Genomic DNA, 19,603 nt, shown 5'->3' on the forward strand with positions numbered 1-19,603 from the left:
CATTTCTTAACAATTTTGGAAGCCTCAATAGAGATGGGGCTTCCACCTGGGGTCCTGATTGACTATGACATGTGGAGCCCTCCTGCTGACTTATAGAAATAAACACTTGTGATTCTGAGCTATGAGGCTTGGGGGCTGTTTAAAGCACAACAAAATCTACCTTATCATGAGTGATAGAGAAACCGACATTCTGAAGTGGGAAGCTGCCAAAAAAAAAAAAAATCCAGAGAAAGGAATACTGAGAATCCAAAATTTGAGGGCTTGCTTGCAGGACTGGAAGAGAGTAACTGATACTTTTTAAAAATTATTATTTTTTTGCTTTTTAGGGCCGCACCTGAGGCTAGGGGTCGAATAGGAGCTACAGCTGCTGGCCTACGCCACAGCCACAGCAATGCCAGATCTGAGCTGTGTCTGTGACCTACACCACAGCTCATGGCAATGCTGGATTCTTAACCCACTGAGCAACCTCATGGTGCCTAGTCCGCTTTGTTTCTGCTGCACTGCAATGGGAACTCCAAGGCAACTGATTCTTAACCCAATAAATAAAATACGAAACTGGGAAATCTTTTGAGTGACAAAGTTTGATTAAAACTCAGCCTTCAAATCAGCATCAAAATAAGGGTTGCAGCACCACACCTATTGTTATAGCCCCTAGTGGATTAAGGCGCCAAGGTCCAGCCAGGGCACTGGTGCCCAATATATCTATTCAACTGGGCAAAAAACCCTCTGGGTTTGTTCTCCCATTGATATATGACAGGGCCAAAGAATTTGCAGTTCACTCAAGACAGGGGTGGGGAAGAGAGAGAAAAAGAAGAGGTCGGAGTGTATAGGTGTCAGTGGAGGCAGGAGGAGAAGCATAGTTGGGAGAAGAAAGAAATGCAGCAATATGGAAAGTACATATAGGGAAGGCTGTGGTCCTTGCTATTGATATTTGAAGCTGATTGAAACTGAATAGACAGGAAGCTAAGTTTTTGAGAGAGCTGTACTGTCACAAGAACCATCGGCCGAGACTAAAATAGACATAACCTTTTGAGACTGAAAATGATCCTTGAGCTCCCAGACATCCATGAATATAGACAATAGACAGGAATAGCTGCTTAGGAAGGAGGGCTGAGTCCATAAAATCTACTTCAGGGGTGGCCAAGGAGGATAACTGCACAAGCAGAACTGCCAGGGAGTGGAGCTAGGGGCACAGAGAATACTGAACTTCCAGAAAGTGGAATTAGGACCGAATCAGACACATTACCCAACCCCAGTACAGTATCTCAGAATTACTATAGTGTGGGCACGGGTAAATGGCATATTTTCAGTAACCCTTGCAAGACTGGGAACGTAACACACGTTTAACCTCCCTTCATCTCCATCCCAACTTGTGTTCACATAATTTGAGATTTTTTTTTCTCTTTTTTTAGGGCCGTACCAGAGGCATATGGAGGTTCCCAGCTGGGGGTTGACGTGGAGCTGCAGCTGCCAGCCTACACCACAGCTACAGCAAACCGGGATCTGAGCAGCACTGGTGACCTACGCCACAGCTCACAGCAACAACAGATCCTTAAGCCACTGAGCCAGGCCAGGGAATAAACCCATATCCTCATGGATACTAGTCATATTCGTTACCACTGAGCCACAAGCGGAACTACTCATTTGAGATTTTTAGATCTAGGTTTCCATTGTTATTTATTTATTTAAAAAAAAAAACAAAAACTAAGGGTCATTATGTAATTTGTTTTTCCAGAAAATAACATTGGCATTTGTGTTCAGTATTGTATTCAGAACTGAAATAATTCTTGGACATTTCCATGTTTAGTTGGTTTCAGCGAATAATTCCAATCTTGTGATTTCTCTATTTTTGCACTCTTAACTGTCTTCTGTTCTTTGAATAATTTCTTCAAGAAAAGTGAAGGAACTGTGACTGGGCAGCTGTATTATTTCAGGCACTACATGTAGCTCTAAAGATTTCCTAGGTTTTTCATCTCTAAACTGGCAGTGACCCAGTGAGCAGCCTCAGGCCAGATGGCTTAATATATCTGTTTCTTTTGTAGAGGATGAAAGGATACTAAAGCTTTCTGACCTCTGAGGGATTTTGTACAAAATATTACCTGATGTCAAACATTATAATATACATGCAATTTTTGTTTCTTTGAAATAGACACCATCAAAGATCCAGGACAAGTCTATAGCAAGAAACACCTTTCAAAACCACTTTCCACTTGCACTGAATCCCTTCAGCGTATTTGGGTTCAATGGAACTTGATCATTCAGGTCTAAGTATTTCTTGTGTGCTCCCGCTGATGTGAGTTCTGTGGTAGGTGTTGTGTGTGCGTAGAAGCTGACAGAGTTGGGGGTTTTTTCCATTCATGGACCCACGGGCAGGGCCAGGCTCAGGCAGGACTGGCTGTGACAGAGGGAGACCCTCTCTAGTCTTTCTGATGGAGAAGACCTCTCGCTCACTTACAGAGGGTGCTCAGCTGGCTCTTCATGGTGCCAGAGGGTCTGCTATCTAACGTCTGTGCATTTGCTCCAGAGTGAGAGCAGAATCTGTCATTTTTCTAAAACCTCTGTGCGGTGACATTCTCTGCTGAATTCACTTCCCATGGACATTTAAAATAAGTTCATAAGTAATCTCAGCCGCATGGTTACAACTATGATAGGACAATCGTTCTCAAAGCGTGATTCCCCATAGGGCAGCAGCAACATCACCTTGGAACTTGCTTGAGATGCCAATTCTTGGGTCCCACTCCAGACCTATGAAATTATAATCTCTAGGAATAAAGTGCGACAATCCATGTTTTAACTTCTCTAAAGGATTCAGCTGCACACTGAAATTTGAGAACCATTGTTGAAGAGGATCATTTGTCAGTAAGAGGTCAGACCAAAGCTATTAAAAAATGAAAACAAACATGAAAAACTTCTATGCTAGCAATTACCCTTACTTGATGATGTTTATATGATGAATCTCCTAAAATGCATGGTCAGGGGACATACTAATGTGGGGACAATTGAAATAGGTATCAGATGTAAAGCTGAATTTCAATATTGCATTTCTGGATTAAAAAGTAAAGAGAGGAGTTCCCGTCATGGCTCAGTGGTAACGAATCTGACTAGCATCCATGAGGATGTGGGTTTGATCCCTGGCCTCGCGCAGTAGGTTAAGGATTCAGCGTCACTGTGAGCTGTGGTGTAGGTTGCAGACACGGCTCAGATCCCGCATTGCTGTGGCTCTGGCGTGGGCTGGCAGCTACAGTTCCAATTCAACTCCTACCCCAGGAACTTCCATATGGCACCTGTGCGGCCCTAAAAAGCAATAAGTAAGTAAATAACTAAAGTAAACAGAGAATTGAATCCTAACTAGACCACCAAGGAGCATCTAAAGTAAAGAAAACTTCTAATAAAAGTGGAAATTTTCACTTTACTTGAAACCTATTAAAAACAAAAAACAAAAACCTTTATATGTAAGCCAGGGGGTTTTAGCTTTGTTCCACAGAAAATAAAGAGTCAAACTGGTTTTAAGCAGGAGAGCAATATGTCTAGATTTGGCTTTTAGAAATCCAACTCTGGTGGCAGTTTAAGAGATGATATGATGAGGGAGAGAGTCTGAATGCAGGGAGAAGGAAGGTGGAGATGTAGGAGGCTCTGGTTCTGGTTCTGATTCAAATATACTCAGGGAGTGGGTATAGGTGGGGAGGGTAGGAATTCTTCCAAGTCTGTCCTCAGACCACCTCTGCAGGTTCACCTCTGTCACTCATTCCCACATACGTGTGCTATGGTCACTTCCTGAATATTCTATAATTCCAGGCTGGTCTGCTCACCCACACATTGCATATTTGATGTCCTTCTATTTTTCCAAGGAAAACTCCCAAACTTCTTTAAAAGATCTATTTTCCTTATCGCTATAATTCCTTCCTCACTTCCCCTTTTGCAAGTCCTTTGCTCTCTCCTCTGTGTTCCAATAGTACTTATTGATATATTTGCTATAGACAGATGTGCCAATGTTCAATATTTATATATCTGCTTATGTGGCTACTTTTTCTTGCTAAATTTTGAGCTCTTTGAGAAGAGGGTCAATATCTACTTGTTTGTTTGTGCAACAAATATTTTTTAAGAACCTAAATGTGTCAGGAACTATTATAGACAAAACAGTAAATGTCTCTGATACTTTGAAGATGGAGATAGAAAACCAAATAAATAACAGAATAACAGTTAATATGTATTATTAAAGTGAAAAGATACATAAGGGTGAGAAGTGCTATTTAATATGGTCAAGAAAGATCTCACTTAAAAATGTAACATTTGAGCAAAAACTTGAAGGGATGACAGAGTGAGATTGGTGGCTATACAGAAAGCAGAGTTTTCCAGCAAGTGCAATGGCCCTGAAGTGGGAATAGGCTTGGCTTGTTCCAGGAATGAACACAGAATAGAGCAGTAGTAGATGAAGTCAGTGGAATAGTGGGAAAATTAATCATGAAAGGACTGGCAAGGCATTGTTAGGATTAGCCTTTACTCTAAGTGAAATGAGAACCAATGTCAGTTTTGGACATAACCTGTCATAATATGATTTATATTTAAAAAAGTGTTATTTGTCTGCTATAATGAGAATAGACCACATAGATTAAGAGTGAAGCAAGGAGTCTTGGGAGGAGACTATTACAATAATACAAATGAAAATGGTGGCAGGAAGTAAGTTAGGTGGTAGCAGGGGAGGCCATGGGAAGTGGTGAGATTCTGGACTTAATTTGAAAGTGATGAGATTTGTCGTTAGAATGGACATGGGATATGAAAGAGAGGACTCAAGAGACTTGAAACTTTGGGGTTTAAGACTGCAAAAATGGAGTTTCCACTTGTTGAGATGGGGAAGACTATTTTGAGGGTTAAACTGCCTAAGTTTGGTTTAGTTAAGTTTGAATAGGCTGAAGAGGTATGTGGTAAGGAGAGTCCAAGGTTTAGGGAGAAATCAGAGCTGGAGACATGTGATTGGGCACCATCAGTGCATTAATGGCATTACATCCATGTGACTGGATGCTCTACAATGCATCAGCTTATTTCCAGTGCTTAGCACAATGTCTGACACAGAATATGCTCAATAAATATCTTTTTTGAGTAAATGAAAGAATGAATAGTTCAGACAAAATAAACAAACAGCTGAAGTGATGTTAGCAAGGTGGTGGGATAGGAAGTAATGGTCTGGAAGCTATGCACAGACAAAATTGCATTTGTGGGAGCTTTGGGATCCAGGGAGGATGTTGCAAGACCCTAGTGAAGCCCAAGACAGAGGAGAACAGCTTTGAGAAGGTAGGTCTGTACCCTGGTGGCAGGATCTCCAAAGGTGGTTCCATCTACAGAACCAGAAGAGCCTTGTCCTTCTATGGATCTGGTTTCAGCCCCAATTGGCCATGGCCTGGAAAACAGCTCCTCTGCCAAGTTACCTGGGAGGAACCATGCCTGTAACAGGACCACAAGCTGCAGACCCAATTTCAGATCCTGGAGGGCTCTGTGACCTATAAGTCCCACTCTATTGCCAGTCTGCAGTCAGTCCTGCCAGCACAGGGACTGGTGGGAGACACAGCCATCTGTGCCTCAGTTACGTGTCCACTGACCTCAGTCCCAACTACAGATCCTGAAGTGGGCCTGTGACCCAGCTCTAGTCCTGCTCTCCATCCTACCTGCTTAAGGACTCTATTAACTCCCATCTATTCCCCTGGTAGTAGGCCTTCTGGTGTCAGTCCTGGCTATAGAGCTTGAAGCAGCCCTAAAACTTGGTTCCACCATCACCTGCCATGGTTCAGAGGCCTGTCCTGACCAGGGAACTTGTGGGAGGCATCCTATCCAAGCCCAAAGCGGCAGGCCTGCTCATCTCAGTTCTGACTGTATGTAATATCCAAAACAAAAATGTCAATTGTAATATTAAAAACAAAATGAGGGTGGAGTTCCCATGTTGGCTCAGCAGTAATGAATCCAACTAGTATCCATGAGAACATTGGTTCAATCCCTGGCCTTGCTCAGTGGGGTAAAGATAGAGCATTGCCATGAGCTGTGATGTAGGTTGCAGATGTGGCTTGGATTCAGCATTGCTGTAGGCTGGCAGCTACAGCTCCAATCCAACCCCTCGCCTGAGAACTTCCATACGTTAAGGGTGAGGCTCTAAAAAAGACCTAACTCTTAGGGGCAAGAAGGGGGGGAGGCAAGAAAATGTAACTTTCCTATGCAATCAAAGTTAAATTGCTAAAAACTTAAAATAGACTTGTTATTATAAGATATTATATGTGAGCCACATAGTAACCAAAAAGTAAAAACACCTAGAGTCACAAAGGGTAAAGAGAAAAGGATCAAAGCATACCACTACAGAAAATTATCCAATCACAAAGGAAAACAGCAAAAGAGGAAAAAAAGAACAAAGGAATAACAAAATGAGCTGCCATACTTCCTAATTTCAAAATATATCATAAAGCTATCATAATCAAAATAGTATGGTACTGCCATAAAAACAAGCACATATACCAATAGGACAGAATACATAGCTTAGAAATAAACTGGAGTATATACAGTCAACTAATCTTTGACAAAGATACTAGGATCTCACAAATGGAAAAGGATAATATTTTTTTAATAAATCATACTGGGAAAACTGGCTATCCATATGCAAAAGGATGAAATTGAACTATTACCCCATGCCATATGCAAAAGTCAACTCAAATGTGTTAAAGACTTAAATGTGAGATCTTAAACCATAAAAGTCCTAGAAGAAGACATAGTGGAAAAGCTCCTCAACATTGGTATTGGCAATTATTTTTTGCATATGACAAAAAAAGCAGGCAATAAAAGCATAAATAAACACATGCAACTGTATCAAAGTAAACATTTTCTGTGGAGCAAAGGAAAAAATCAACAAATTGAAGAGGGAGCATATGGTACAGAAGAAAACATTTGCATACCATATATTTAATAAGTAATTAATGTCCAAAATACATTAGGAACCCATACACATCAATAGAAAAAAAAATTAAAAGTGGGCAAAATGTTGAATAGGCATTTTCCCAAAGAAGATATAAATGGTCAACAGGTACATGAAAAGATCCTCAACATCACTAGTCATTAGCGAAAAATGCAAACTTAAAATGAAATATCACTTCACACATGTTAAGAAGGCTATTATAAAAAAGTCACAGAGTTCCCGTCATGGAGCAGTGGTTAACGAATCCAATTAGGAACCATGTGGTTTCAGGTTTGATCCCTCACCTTGCTCAGTGGGTTAAGGATCCGGCATTGCCATGAGCTGTGGTGTAGTTTGCAGACATGGCTTGGATCCCTTGTTGTTGTGGCTCTGGCGTAGGCTGGTGGCTACAGCTCTGATTAGACCCCTAGCCTGGGAACCTCCACATGCCACAGGTGTGGCCCAAGAAAAGGAAAAAAAAAAAGATAAAAAAAAGTCAAAATATAAGTATTGGTGAAGACATTTTCCTGTACACTGTTGGTGAAAATGTAAACTGGTATATCTATTAAGGGATATAGTACGGTGGCTCCTCAAAAAATTAAAAACATAATTATCATAGGGTACAGCAATCCCACTTCTGGGCATATATCCAAAGGAAATAAGAACAGGAACTGGAACAGATATCTGCATGTCTATGTTCAATGAAGTGTTAATCACATAGCTAAGGTATGGAAGCAACCTAAGTGTCCATCAAGGGATGAAGGGATAAAGAAAATGTGCCCCCCCCCACACACACATACATATCACACACACACATACAATGGAATAGTACTCAGAAAAGAAGGCTATCCTGCCATTTGCAGTATAGTGGATGAAACTGGAGGATATTATGCTAAATGAAATAAGCCAAATATTAAAGGTGAATACTGCCTGCTTTCACTTACATGTGGTGGTGTGCAAATTTTAACTCTTAGAAACAGCAAGTAGAAGAGTAGTTACGGGGGTCTGGTGGTTAGAGGAAATGGAGAGATGTTGTCAAAGGTTCATTAATAAAGTGAATATGTTCTGGAGACATAATATACAGTATGGTGACCATAGTTAATAATACTGTTTGGATACTTGGTATTTGCTAAGAGGGTAGATCTTAAGTGTTCTCATCACACACACAAAGGTAACTATGAGGTGATTAATATTAATTAGTTTGATTTTGGTAACCACTTCACTATATGTGTATATTAAAACATCACATTGTACAATTTAAATATGTGCAATTTTTTATTTTCAATCATACCTCAAGAAATCTAGGGGAAAAAACCTGTTTTACAGAATATCAGCACTAAGCTCAGGCATAGACAGAGATATGAGTGCCTGAATCAGAGATTAAAATATTGCATCTCATTAATTGTAAAAGTCTATGCAAATGTAAATATTTGCTCTTTTTCCCAGTTTCATTTTATTCTCAGTATTTTATATAGAATGTGGTATGTTTATTGTAGAATTTATTCATATGTTTTTGGCAGTATTAACAGAAAATAAAATTATGTATATTTCTTGATTCCATTATCCCCTCTCTTTCTCCCCTTGGCACCCTCCACACCCTGCAAATACCCTAAATAATACTGAAATAACCTGTTACCCCAATACCCATGGTTCTACAGAATATGACCCTAGTGGAAAGAGTTTCTGGTGAAGACATTTGTTCATTGCTAATTTTTCTAAATCATCTGAGGAGATACTTTTCCCCAGCCTGTGCTTTATATGCAAAACCAAGAATTTGCCAATTATAAATAGCCAACAAATTGTATGTTTACATAAAAGGAGGCTAGGAAAACTTGGTAATTTAGAACATTTGTCATAGTATAGAAATTAAAAATACTTTTCCAGAGCAAGATTTATATAAACTGTTTCATTTGAAAGCCCCAATTTGGGGATAAGCTTTAGTTCAAGTGGTTGTTCCATCCCTTTGGACTTCTGAAATCTCCAGTTTTGCCCAAATATACACGGGAGATTTTGGAATTATTAGACAATTCACTGCACTGGTCTAGTCTGAATTGGGGGATAAACACTTGCACATGCCCTGTCTCTTCATCAGTGTGTGTTCCTGTTAGCCTATAATGTAATAATGATCATAGGATTATGCTTTAATAATGACCAGAGTGAGGACAAAGAGGAGAAGGGCTGCACAGAAACTTTTAAGCCAAAATGGCACAGAGTTCAGAGGCTGGACAAGGGTGAGGGTGCGTGTCTTCAGGGGCTTGATGATCCGCTCTCTCTGGGTCAGGATGGTTCTCCGGGCCCCAGCCCACTTCCCTGGGCCCTGCAAGCGGTACTGGTAAGGTGTGCATGGCCCAAAGAAAATTTCCAGGGCCAGCTTTGGATCCCACAAGAAAAATGAGAACAGGTTGGGTTTCACTCCTATTTCCGAGGCAATTTCATCCATGTAATCCACATACTGCACTCTGCGAGTGTCACGGGAATTATTCCGGTATCTGAAAACAGAAGGGGAAAAATAAAACAGAAACCTCAAATCCAGTGACAACCTTTATCCCTCCAAGCACATCTTCTTTACATGTTGATGATTTCTCCAAAAAGTAAGAGAGAAAATGAGTTTTCTTGTTTTCATTGAGCATGGTCTCAGTGGTTTCTAACAAAATACTCATGTGGTGTGTTTTTCCCCATCAGATCCTTCCAAGAGTCTTGGATGCTAATAGGTGGGTTTCAGATTTTTGTCTTATTCATAATATTCTTTTCCTAATTCCTGTACTTTGTCCATTAATTTAATTCTCAATTAGGATATAGTCTCATTTTGGTACATTGGTGGTAGAGAATATGCTATATGAATCATAAAGATCAGTTATTTAGATGTGACATTAATTTGGTTTTAAGTATTATTGAAATGCAATTCCTGGCCCCTTCTTAAATGAAAATTACTAGATAACTGACTGTTTTTAGGATAAAATCTTTTGCTCATAGAGAACATGCTGTAACATTCACGTTGTAGACTCTCAAGAGATATTTGCTGAATAGAAATAAATTACATTCCCAGAGTTCCCGTCGTGGCGCAGTGGTTAACGAATCCGACTAGGAACCATGAGGTTGCGGGTTCGGTCCCTGCCCTCGCTCAGTGGGTTAACGATCCGGCAATGCCGTGAGCTGTGGTGTAGGTTGCAGATGCGGCTGGGATCCTGTGTTGCTGTGGCTCTGGTGTAGGCTGGCGGCTGCAGCTCCGATTGGACCCCTAGCCTGGGAACCTCCATATGCCGCGGGAGCGGCCCAAGAAATAGCAAAAAGACAAAAAAAAAAAAAAAAAAAAAGAAATAAATTACATTCCCAACCCCGATAGTTGAAAATTTTCCATTAAGAAGATGTGGCACAACCTGTAAGCTTCTGAACTCACACTGGAATCCTAAGACTCTGTAATGATTTGCTGTCTCATTTCCGATCTTGGCTTCTTTTCAACAATTTAAAGAGTGAAACAGTCCTTCATTTCATCATACATTTTAGTATTCTTTACATCCCTACAGGTATGATATGACATAAATTTATAATTGTATGGCATATCTAGTGTTCCTCGAACTTTAAACAAAATTCTGAAGTTTCCATGTTGGACCATTCTGTATCCATTCTGTTCTGTAAATATTCTACATGTGATATTCATGCTTGGTTAAGAGGAAATGAAAACATTGACAATTTGAGATCTCACTTAGGCATATAGGCAAACAGCTCCCCTTTAAACATTGCAGGTTTTTTTGTTTTTTTGTTTTTTGTTTTTTGCTTTTTTAGGGCCACACATGCAGCGTATAGAAATTCAGGCTAGGGGTCAAACTGGAACTACAGCTGCCAGCCTGCAACACAGCCACAGCAACGAGGGGGATCCAAACCGTGTCTGTGACCTACACCACAGCTCACAGCAATGCCGGATTCCCGACCCACTGAGCGAGACCAAGGATTGAACATGCATCCTCATGGATATTAGTTGGATTCAGCTCTGGTGTGCCACAATAGGAAACTCCCCCCTTTAAACGCGTTCAATTGATTTTCATCAAGAAGAAAGTCTCTTACTCTTTTGCAAATTTTTTTCTCTTCTTTTCTATGTCAGCCATCATGCCACTCACTGAAGGTAATTTGTTCAATCCTAGGAAAGAAATTTCAAATATGAACATAATTTTCTTATTGAAAAGATATGAATTCAGGAAGAAATGGATATTACGAGAGTTAATGTGGAAGAGAACATCATGAGTGAGGTGGATGGGAGTGGGGAGATGGATCCAGAAATTGCTCAGAAATGCCCTCCATTCATTGTTTTTATCAGAATCACATGCCTTACAAGATGCAAAGGCATGTCCTCTAACGAGTTCAGATCTTGACCAGAAGGCCTCAAAGCCCACAGAGAAGGACGGACTGAAGGGAGCTTCATCCAACTAACAAGGCACAAGGTAGGGTGTGTATAGTCCTATTACCAGAATATTCACTCTGGCTCTGCTTTAAATAGTGAGTTTAAATGAATAAGCTCACTATTCATTCATTCATTCATTTATGTTTTCACTTAGTTTTCTAATACATATTGTAGCTGCTAATGGTGACTCAATGTCTCCTGATTGTTTTCATTGGGTAGAGATTTAATTTTCCATCTCAACTCAGGAAAGGCACTTTCCTATAATTCTTCATTTCTTTGAAGGATGACATATGTTGAGACACACAGAATGTTCTAGGAAAATAATGGGAAACATTTTAAAGGAGAAGTGAATGAATGAGCAGGATTATTATAATCTGATTGACATCATTCCATAAAGCTAGGTTTGAATCTGTCCTGATCGATTTCTTCTCAACTTTGGAATTAATGATGTAATAAAGAATAATAATAAAGAATTACAACCACAGTAATAAAGAATTACTAATCTTCATTCATTTGATCATTATTTATTGAATGCCTACAAAAGTCAGTTGCTTAACTGTTAATGCTCACCACCCTGCAAAGTACATGTCAATATTTCCATTTTTCTAAGTGAGGAAATTGTGGAGGTCAAGTAATAGTTCAAGACCATTCAGTCAGTATGTGGTGGAGGAACTGGGTTTAAATCTTGAGTTCATTTGGTTCCAAGCGCTTGCTCTCATAGTGGTGCTATGGTGCTATTTCAGTTACTCTATATCTTTGCCATAATTTTCATAATTCACATAACTCACAGCTCATAATGCTGTGACTCTGCTGGTCCTTTTTATATTGAATTTGAAAGACAGGCCAAAAATGTCTCTTTAATTTAGGCTCATTCCAGAATGTAGATACAGCTCGCATCTGGTGTGGCTGTGGCTGTGGCTGTGGCTGGCAGCTGTAGCTTCAGTTCGACTCCTAGCCTGGGAACTTCCATATGCCACACCCATGCCCCCAACCCAAAAGAATTATTTGCCAATAAGTTGCCACTTAATGATATCTTAAGGAAGTAGTTTTTTTTTTTTTTTTTTTGGTCTTTTTGCCTTTTCTGGGGCCGTTCCCGCGGCATATGGAGGTTCCCAGGCTAGGGGTCCAATCGGAGCTGTAGTCACTGGCCTACACCAGGGCCACAGCAACGTGGAATCCGAGCCACATCTGCTACCTACACCACAGCTCACAGCAATGCCGGATCCTTAACCCACTGAGCAAGGGCAGGGATCAAACCCGCAACCTCATGTTCTTAGTCGGATTTGTTAACCACTGACCCACAACAGGAACTCCGGAAGTAATTTTTTTAATCTTAATTTTCATACAGGAATTCTAAAGTTTAAATAGATGTCAAACACTGAAGACAAAATTTCCAGTGGTAGAATTTCAGAGACAGTTAACTTCAGATATGTTTTGTAGCAGAAGACTTTTTGCAGTGCCTTTGAAATCATGTTTGAAAAGGTAGATGGTTATCTTTTCTAAACATGCATAAGGTCAGCACATACCCTTGAATACACGTGCAGCCCAGCGGCTCTGGAGTTCTGATACGGGCATAATGGCTCCAACTGGCTGGAGGATGCCTATGAAAGCTAGTGTTGGCTTCTCTAGCTGAGGAGGGAAGACAAATTTAAACATGGAGCACTGGCTGTCCAGAACTGTTGAATTATTTTCTAAAAAGGGGAAAGAAAAAGTGTATCCTGTGGCAAAGACAACAACGTCAACATCCTCTTCTGTGCCATCCTCAAAGATGGCTGATGTCTTTGTGAACTTTCTAACATTTGGTTTTATCATCACTCTTCCAGTAATTATGTGGTTGGGTAGGTCATCACTGAAAGTAGCTTGATGGCTCAGAAATCTGAAGAATAAAAATATGAATCCAGGAAAATTAATATGTTTTTTTGGAAAGGAGTTCAGCTAAGAAAATATTTAATTTTTGGTCAAGCTAAAAAAAATCGAAAAACCTACATTTTTGTTTTACAGAAGATTTTTTCTCCCTCAATACTTCTTATGAATTATTTACTGAATAAGCATTCTGTATTTATAAGAATACCAACAATTATTTAATGCCTACCATAGGCAGAGAAAAAATTTGGAAATGTTCATAAGGTTTTTTTTTCCCAATTTGGATATATTTTATTTATTTTTCCTTTTTAAATTTAATTTTATTGAAGTATAGTTAATTTACAATGTTATGTTAGTTTCAGGTATAAAGCAAAGTGAATCAGTCATACATATAAATATATCCATTATTTTTTCCCATGTAGGTTATTACGAGCTATTGAGTAAATTTTCCTGTGCTATACAGTATAAGTTTATATGTTGATATCTAACTTCCTTAAAATAAATTTTTTTGGGGAAGGATTTTTTTAAAGCATTGGAAAAATGCTTATAATGGAACAGAAAAATCTGATTATATTTTGATTTTCCTTTTATTTTTAGAAACTACATGCCATTTAAAAAATTTTACCAGTTATTAACTTTTAGTTATTTAATTTTTAGTAGTTCTGCTTCCACCCTTGACTTCATACGAGTGTTCCTCCACTGAGCAACCTGAGTAATCTTTTTAAATGTAAAATTATTCCCTGATGTGTTGCTATGTCACTGAAAATATAATCCAAAGTTATTGCCACTCCCTGGTCCTAAAATTCCCTATGTAACCTGGTGCCTGCCTACCTCTCTGAACTTTTTCCCACCACTTTCGGCCTCCACCAGTACTCTGGTTACACTGGGTTCTTTTCTCTTCCTGGAGTACATTATGCTCATTCCTGCCTTTGGTCTTGGTATTTCTTCTGCCTGGAATGTTATTCTCTCAGGACCTGCCCTCTTACTTCCTTCAGACCCCAGTTGAAATGCTCTCTCGTGATGTAGACATTCCACAAGCACCTCATCTAAAAAGAGATCTCTCTCCTGAACCCTGCTTAATGTTTCTTCATGGCACACATTACTCCACATAGTTGCATTATATTTTGATTTGTTGGTATCTCTCTTACTTTCTAGGATGCCTAGTAAGAACTTGGACTCTATCCAGGAGTATCATCATTCTACCTCAATATCCAGAATCTTGCTTGACTATGGTAGAAACTCAAATATATTCATCGAATTTATCTAGGCTCTACAGATTGTCAATTTCATGGGTTTCCCCATTTATAATTTACAAAAGATAGGCAAATAGGGATTGCAATTCACCAACATAAAAAAAAAGCCTGAGAAAATATATAATCATCCCCAAGGCCATATGGAAGATAAGTACTAGAGATTTGTAAGATTATATATCCATAACATATATATATCATATACTAATACATGTATTAGTATGCTAATATACTAATATAATACACATATTAAACTAAAACTAAAATATCTTTTTCACTAGTGAAGACAAAATTGATTTGTCATCTATAATTTTAATAACATATTTTAACTGAAATATATTTATATTCCTAACAGTTGGGTGAATATATATTCACCATACGTTTTCTTTTATCTTTCCTAAAATTTTCAAGCAAAATTTTATTGTATTAATATCATATTGTATTAATCATATAGTGTATATGTTTATATTTGTCCCAGATTTTATTCTTTTCAACTTCATGGATATCTCTTATCAGTTTGTGTTCAGTGAAATCCATACTCACCCTTTCTCCATACCCATTACATATGCAGATTTTTAATATGTCTTTATGGGGCAGACCTTCAGTCCACCTTCATCATTTTCATTGTGCTTCTCAGAAGACTTTTCTGGTTGTATTATGTATCTCAAGGTAAATGTCCAGAATATACCACTCTACATTTCAGATGCATACAAGTCATGTTTTCATACAAAAGTTGGGTAATCTTTCCTGTTTATTTCCAGCAAACTTCCTGAATGAGTCTTAGCTTTTGTGAGTTTGGGGGTATGGGAGTTGATTAGTCCATTCTTCTAACTCACATACCTGTTACCTATATAGTAATGAACACACAATGGGGCTCAGAAAATATTTTAACTTACTACTCTTGATGCTGTTGACCATTCCCTTCTTGATATTTTCTCCTTCTCATCGCTGTGTCCTGACTACTGATTCTCCTACTTCTCCACTTGTACTTTCCCTCTCAGTGTTTTTGATTGCTACTCTTTTTCTTCTTCCTTTTTTTTTAGGGCCACACCTGTGGCATATTGAAGCTTCCAGGCTAGGGGTTGAATCTGAGCTACAGCTGCCATCCTATGCTACAGTCACAGCAATGCAGGATCCGAGCCCACCTCTGTGACCTACACCACAGCTGGATCCTTAACCCACTGAGCCAAGTCCAGGGATCAAACCCGTATCCTCATGGATGCTAGTTGGGATCATTTCACTGAACCACAATGGGAACTCCTGATACTCTTCTTTAGATTTTTCTTTAACATTTGGGATCTGTTAGCTTCTTATCAAGACCCTTTTCCTCCCCACTCTTCACCCCAGATCATTGCTTCTTAAGGCAGCATGAGAAGAGGAGCGTGTGTGCACATGCACGCGCCCAAGGGAGAACACCAGAAGTGCCTGTTCGAATTTTACTAGTCTCCCTCTTCCTAATCCTGACAATCACATAATCCCCCCTGGGACCCTGCCATACATCTTCAGGGCTGATGACTCCACGCCTAATCTCTACTTTGATTTTCATAATCATCTATCCTAATGCCTGCCACGTAGCTCTGTTGGGATACCTCACAAGTATCCCAAATACAGTTTTCTAAAGCTTAAATCGTCAACCAGCCTCCTTATATCTCCCAATGTTGCTTTCCTCCTGAACTCCTTACCTTTGTAGGATGGTACACTTCCTACTCTATCATTCAAGCTAGAAACTTGTATTTGTGGATAATCATGCTTATATTCTTTGTATTTTATGATGTCTTGACATTATAAAAAGCTTGTTGGCCAGGGAGAGGGCTAGCCTGTCTTAAAGATAGCAAAGGACCCTGCCAGAAGCACATCTTTCATATGTGAACCAGCCACTCCCAAGTCTGAACTTCAACCAATTCCCTCTAGTCTGCAGCCCCAACCAACTGCTTGTCTCATTCTCATACCCCGAGCCAATATTCCCCCTGCTCTAAATCATCCCAGGGCCAGGAACCAGGCTAACTAGAGGCCATCTCTATATTCAAAAGTTCACCACAATTATTTAAACTAACCAATCCTAAACGGTTTATTCTGCTCTGCCTTGCAAGTTCCATGGGAACCCTAACAAGTCTCTGGCCTCAGCTTTTCCTTTATTCCTATTTCTCTCTGACCAAACATAGTGTTTTCATGTGGCCTTGCCATGATCTGGCGTGTTTTCTTCTCTTAGGAAATATAAGTAATAATTCTTTAAGTGGTATTGACCTCTTCATGTTGTCACTCAGTTACCTCCATAAATTAAGATCCCATGAGTATAATTTTAATATAGTCAGAAAATTAATAGCATGATAAAACAACACAAAATTGTTGGGCATTCATTATGTGCTAAGGACTAGTAAAAACTACACATGGATTTTTTTTTTTCTCTAATGCACAAAAAACCCTCTGAGTTGAGTTCCTTTTATCCCAATTTTATATATAAGAAAGGTGAGGCACAAATAGTTAAGTAAATCTGATCAATATCACATAGATAGAAAGTGGAGAAGCCAGGATTCAAACATAGTTGTATGGATTCAGAGTTCTATTCAAGACAAAGAATTTATTGCGTTTCAGCACAGGGAACTATATCCAATCTCTTGGGATAGAACATGATGGAAGATAGTATGAGAGGAAGAATGTATATATGTATGACTGGGTCACTATGCTATACAGCAGAAATTGGCACAACACTGTAAATCAACTATAATTTAATAAAAAAAAAAGGATGTTTTGGATTTCAAAGAACTCTACCCCAAGTCTCCCAGCTTATTGATAGAATCTTAAAAGATTCCTGATTTTTTTTTTTTTTTGGCCTGGAAAAATGGAGTTTATTTTTCTGACACAATATATCATCTGCTTATCCACCATCTGAAGGTCTCAAAGCCCTAAGTGCATAGTAGCCCAAGAACATGCAGGGTAGAGGCAGATGAAACTACCAGAGTGTCCTGAAAATTCAGTTTCTTTCCTCTAAGTTCAGTGAATAGAATGGAGACATGAAAAAAGAAAGGATGACTACATTCTCCTAAGATAGCTGAAGTCTGTTTTTAAGGCGAAGTCTATTTTCAAAACATGAAATCTAAATCATCCTTATGTTCCAAGTTTGACCTGCTGACTCCAAAAGATAGGAACAAAATTGTTAAACATCCTAGAGCATACATACCTGTGTTGAGGTAGCAAACCATAAGTGTCATGGTTAAAGCGAGCATTTAATTTCTTCTCTATCAAACTGTTGATTAAGAATGTAGGGTAAACTTTGTTGAGGATGGCGTTAAAACGAGTGAAGAGAACAGTGTCTATAGGCATCCCATAATCCCAGACACGGTTCCAAATCCATGCACCCCGCCTTGTGCTGAGAAACACCTAGGAGAGAATGCAAAGAAATGTAAAATAGATGCTTCACGATATGACAGTTTCCTTTCACTGGATCATTTTCTCGGTTCTTCAGATATCTCTCATTTGGTTCATGAGAGGAAATGGATAAGAACTCTCCTGGCTTTTTAGCTTGAAAAGTTCTTCTGTTTTCAAAGACAGGTAGCCCAACAGATACAGTCTCATACATTCAGACACATCTGACTTGTTGCTCATAGCCCCAGAAATCTCCTTAAGCCTTCCTCTGGATTTTACCCACAACCCTTTTTAACCTTCTCCAAAACAGTGTTTGGTGCTTGCAAGCTCTTAAATTCCAAATTCTGGAAAAACAAGATGATGCAAAAAGACTTGAGATCAACGGGTTGACACAAGGAATCCCATCCATCTTCTAATTACTGTGTTATAGTATCTAGAACACTTAGTTAATCCGTATTCCTAGAAATATAAATTTTGAAAGAATTACAGTAGGAAGATGTTGTCAAGTGTCATGTCAATGAAAAATAAAGGGATTTAAAAAATGGTTTCTTGCTAAATTCATTTTTTTTTTTGGTAACTCTTGGATAAGTCAGTAAAGCCTCCACACTCTGGTAGATATAAACAATATGGCATTCACTAAAGTCTGAAATGTTTATTTTTATTCCATTCTCTTCTTTTTTTTTTTTTCCTGGAATGGATTATCAAAACAGCTATTAAGGAAAGAGGTGTGAGGAGTAATTAACAATCAGCACTGAAGCAGGGTATGGGTAAATACTACACACATTTCATGCAATGCTCACATCTCAGAAGGTAGTGGGCAAGTTGCGTCTCAGGAAAGAGAATATAGAAAACCAACCTGTGCAGCCATGTGACTGAGCTCACTCGCCACATCAACTCCAGAATTTCCAATGCCGATCACAACAATTTTCTTGCCCTGAAATTTCTCTGGACTCTTATATTCCCAACTGTGGATACACTGACCTTTGAAACTTGTGATTCCTGTTGGCAAGAACAGAATTGCTCAAGCATTGACAATTATTTTATTTTATTTTTAGAATACTGCTGGCGTATTCTAAAGCTTATTGATAAACTTAAAGGCTATCCTATTTAAACTTCTTATTTTCTGGTCTACTGTTCCTGGTCTGTGAATTGTGCTTGCCTAACGTTAGACAGAGCAAATTCTCCTACAGTGTTGTCCTAGATCAAACATTCTATGTTCAAACAAACTCTCAGGTTTATAATAAAGTCAGATATGGCAATTTTTTATTTCCTTTTTTCTTATTCATACCCTGCCACACCTTCAGAAAGGGCCTGACTCCTATTTATGTACCCTTATTGTTATTTAAAACCACTGCCTGGACCCAACCCTGCCTTGCTTTCCCAACCCAAGCTGGGTTGTTCCCACCTCTTCTTAGGCTCAATACACTCTTCCTGCCACAGTATTCATTCTGCTCTCCTACTGGGACAAACCCTCACAGACTCTGAATCTGTGAGCATGTAAGAGCTTCTTATTTTTGCTTTAAAATGTGCTCTGACTTAAGCAGAAATCTCACATGGCAAAGCCATCATATCTGGTTGATTTTGTAGCAGCATTGGGCGTGACCATATGGGCTGCACTGCTCCTCCTATAACCCTAGACAGTCCCACTTCATCCTAATTGTGATCCATTCTGCATCCTGTTCTTTTTCTCTAGAGAATCTGCTCCCAAACTCCAACTTTCCCCTGGAAGCAGTTCACTGATGCTCACCCAGTGAACTCCTGGCACAGATCTAAATATTCCTGAACTCAATCTTTGCCCAATTC

General features: G+C 39.1%; 1 protein-coding gene across 1 annotated transcript in view; it reads right to left on the reverse strand.

Moving 5' to 3' along the window:
- Positions 1 to 8,192: 8,192 nt before the first annotated feature.
- LOC100151788 (flavin-containing monooxygenase 5-like) overlaps positions 8,193 to 19,603 on the reverse strand; it is a 281,467-nt gene continuing 270,056 nt past the window's right edge. The window contains exons 8-12 of the mRNA XM_001924642.3: positions 18,657 to 18,799; positions 17,616 to 17,815; positions 12,851 to 13,200; positions 10,991 to 11,063; positions 8,193 to 9,417 (exon numbers count right to left, since the gene is read on the reverse strand). Of these exons, the coding sequence (XP_001924677.1) occupies positions 9,063 to 9,417; positions 10,991 to 11,063; positions 12,851 to 13,200; positions 17,616 to 17,815; positions 18,657 to 18,799 (1,121 nt within the window). The 3' untranslated portion in view covers positions 8,193 to 9,062. The remainder of the gene's footprint in view (positions 9,418 to 10,990; positions 11,064 to 12,850; positions 13,201 to 17,615; positions 17,816 to 18,656; positions 18,800 to 19,603) is intronic.

The sequence above is a fragment of the Sus scrofa genome, chromosome 4 (assembly GCF_054392235.1).
Source record: "Sus scrofa isolate SSC_HxYL_T2T_F1_AM1 chromosome 4, Sscrofa_HxYL_maternal_Yorkshire_Landrace_v2.0, whole genome shotgun sequence".
Taxonomy (NCBI): Eukaryota; Metazoa; Chordata; class Mammalia; order Artiodactyla; family Suidae; genus Sus; species Sus scrofa.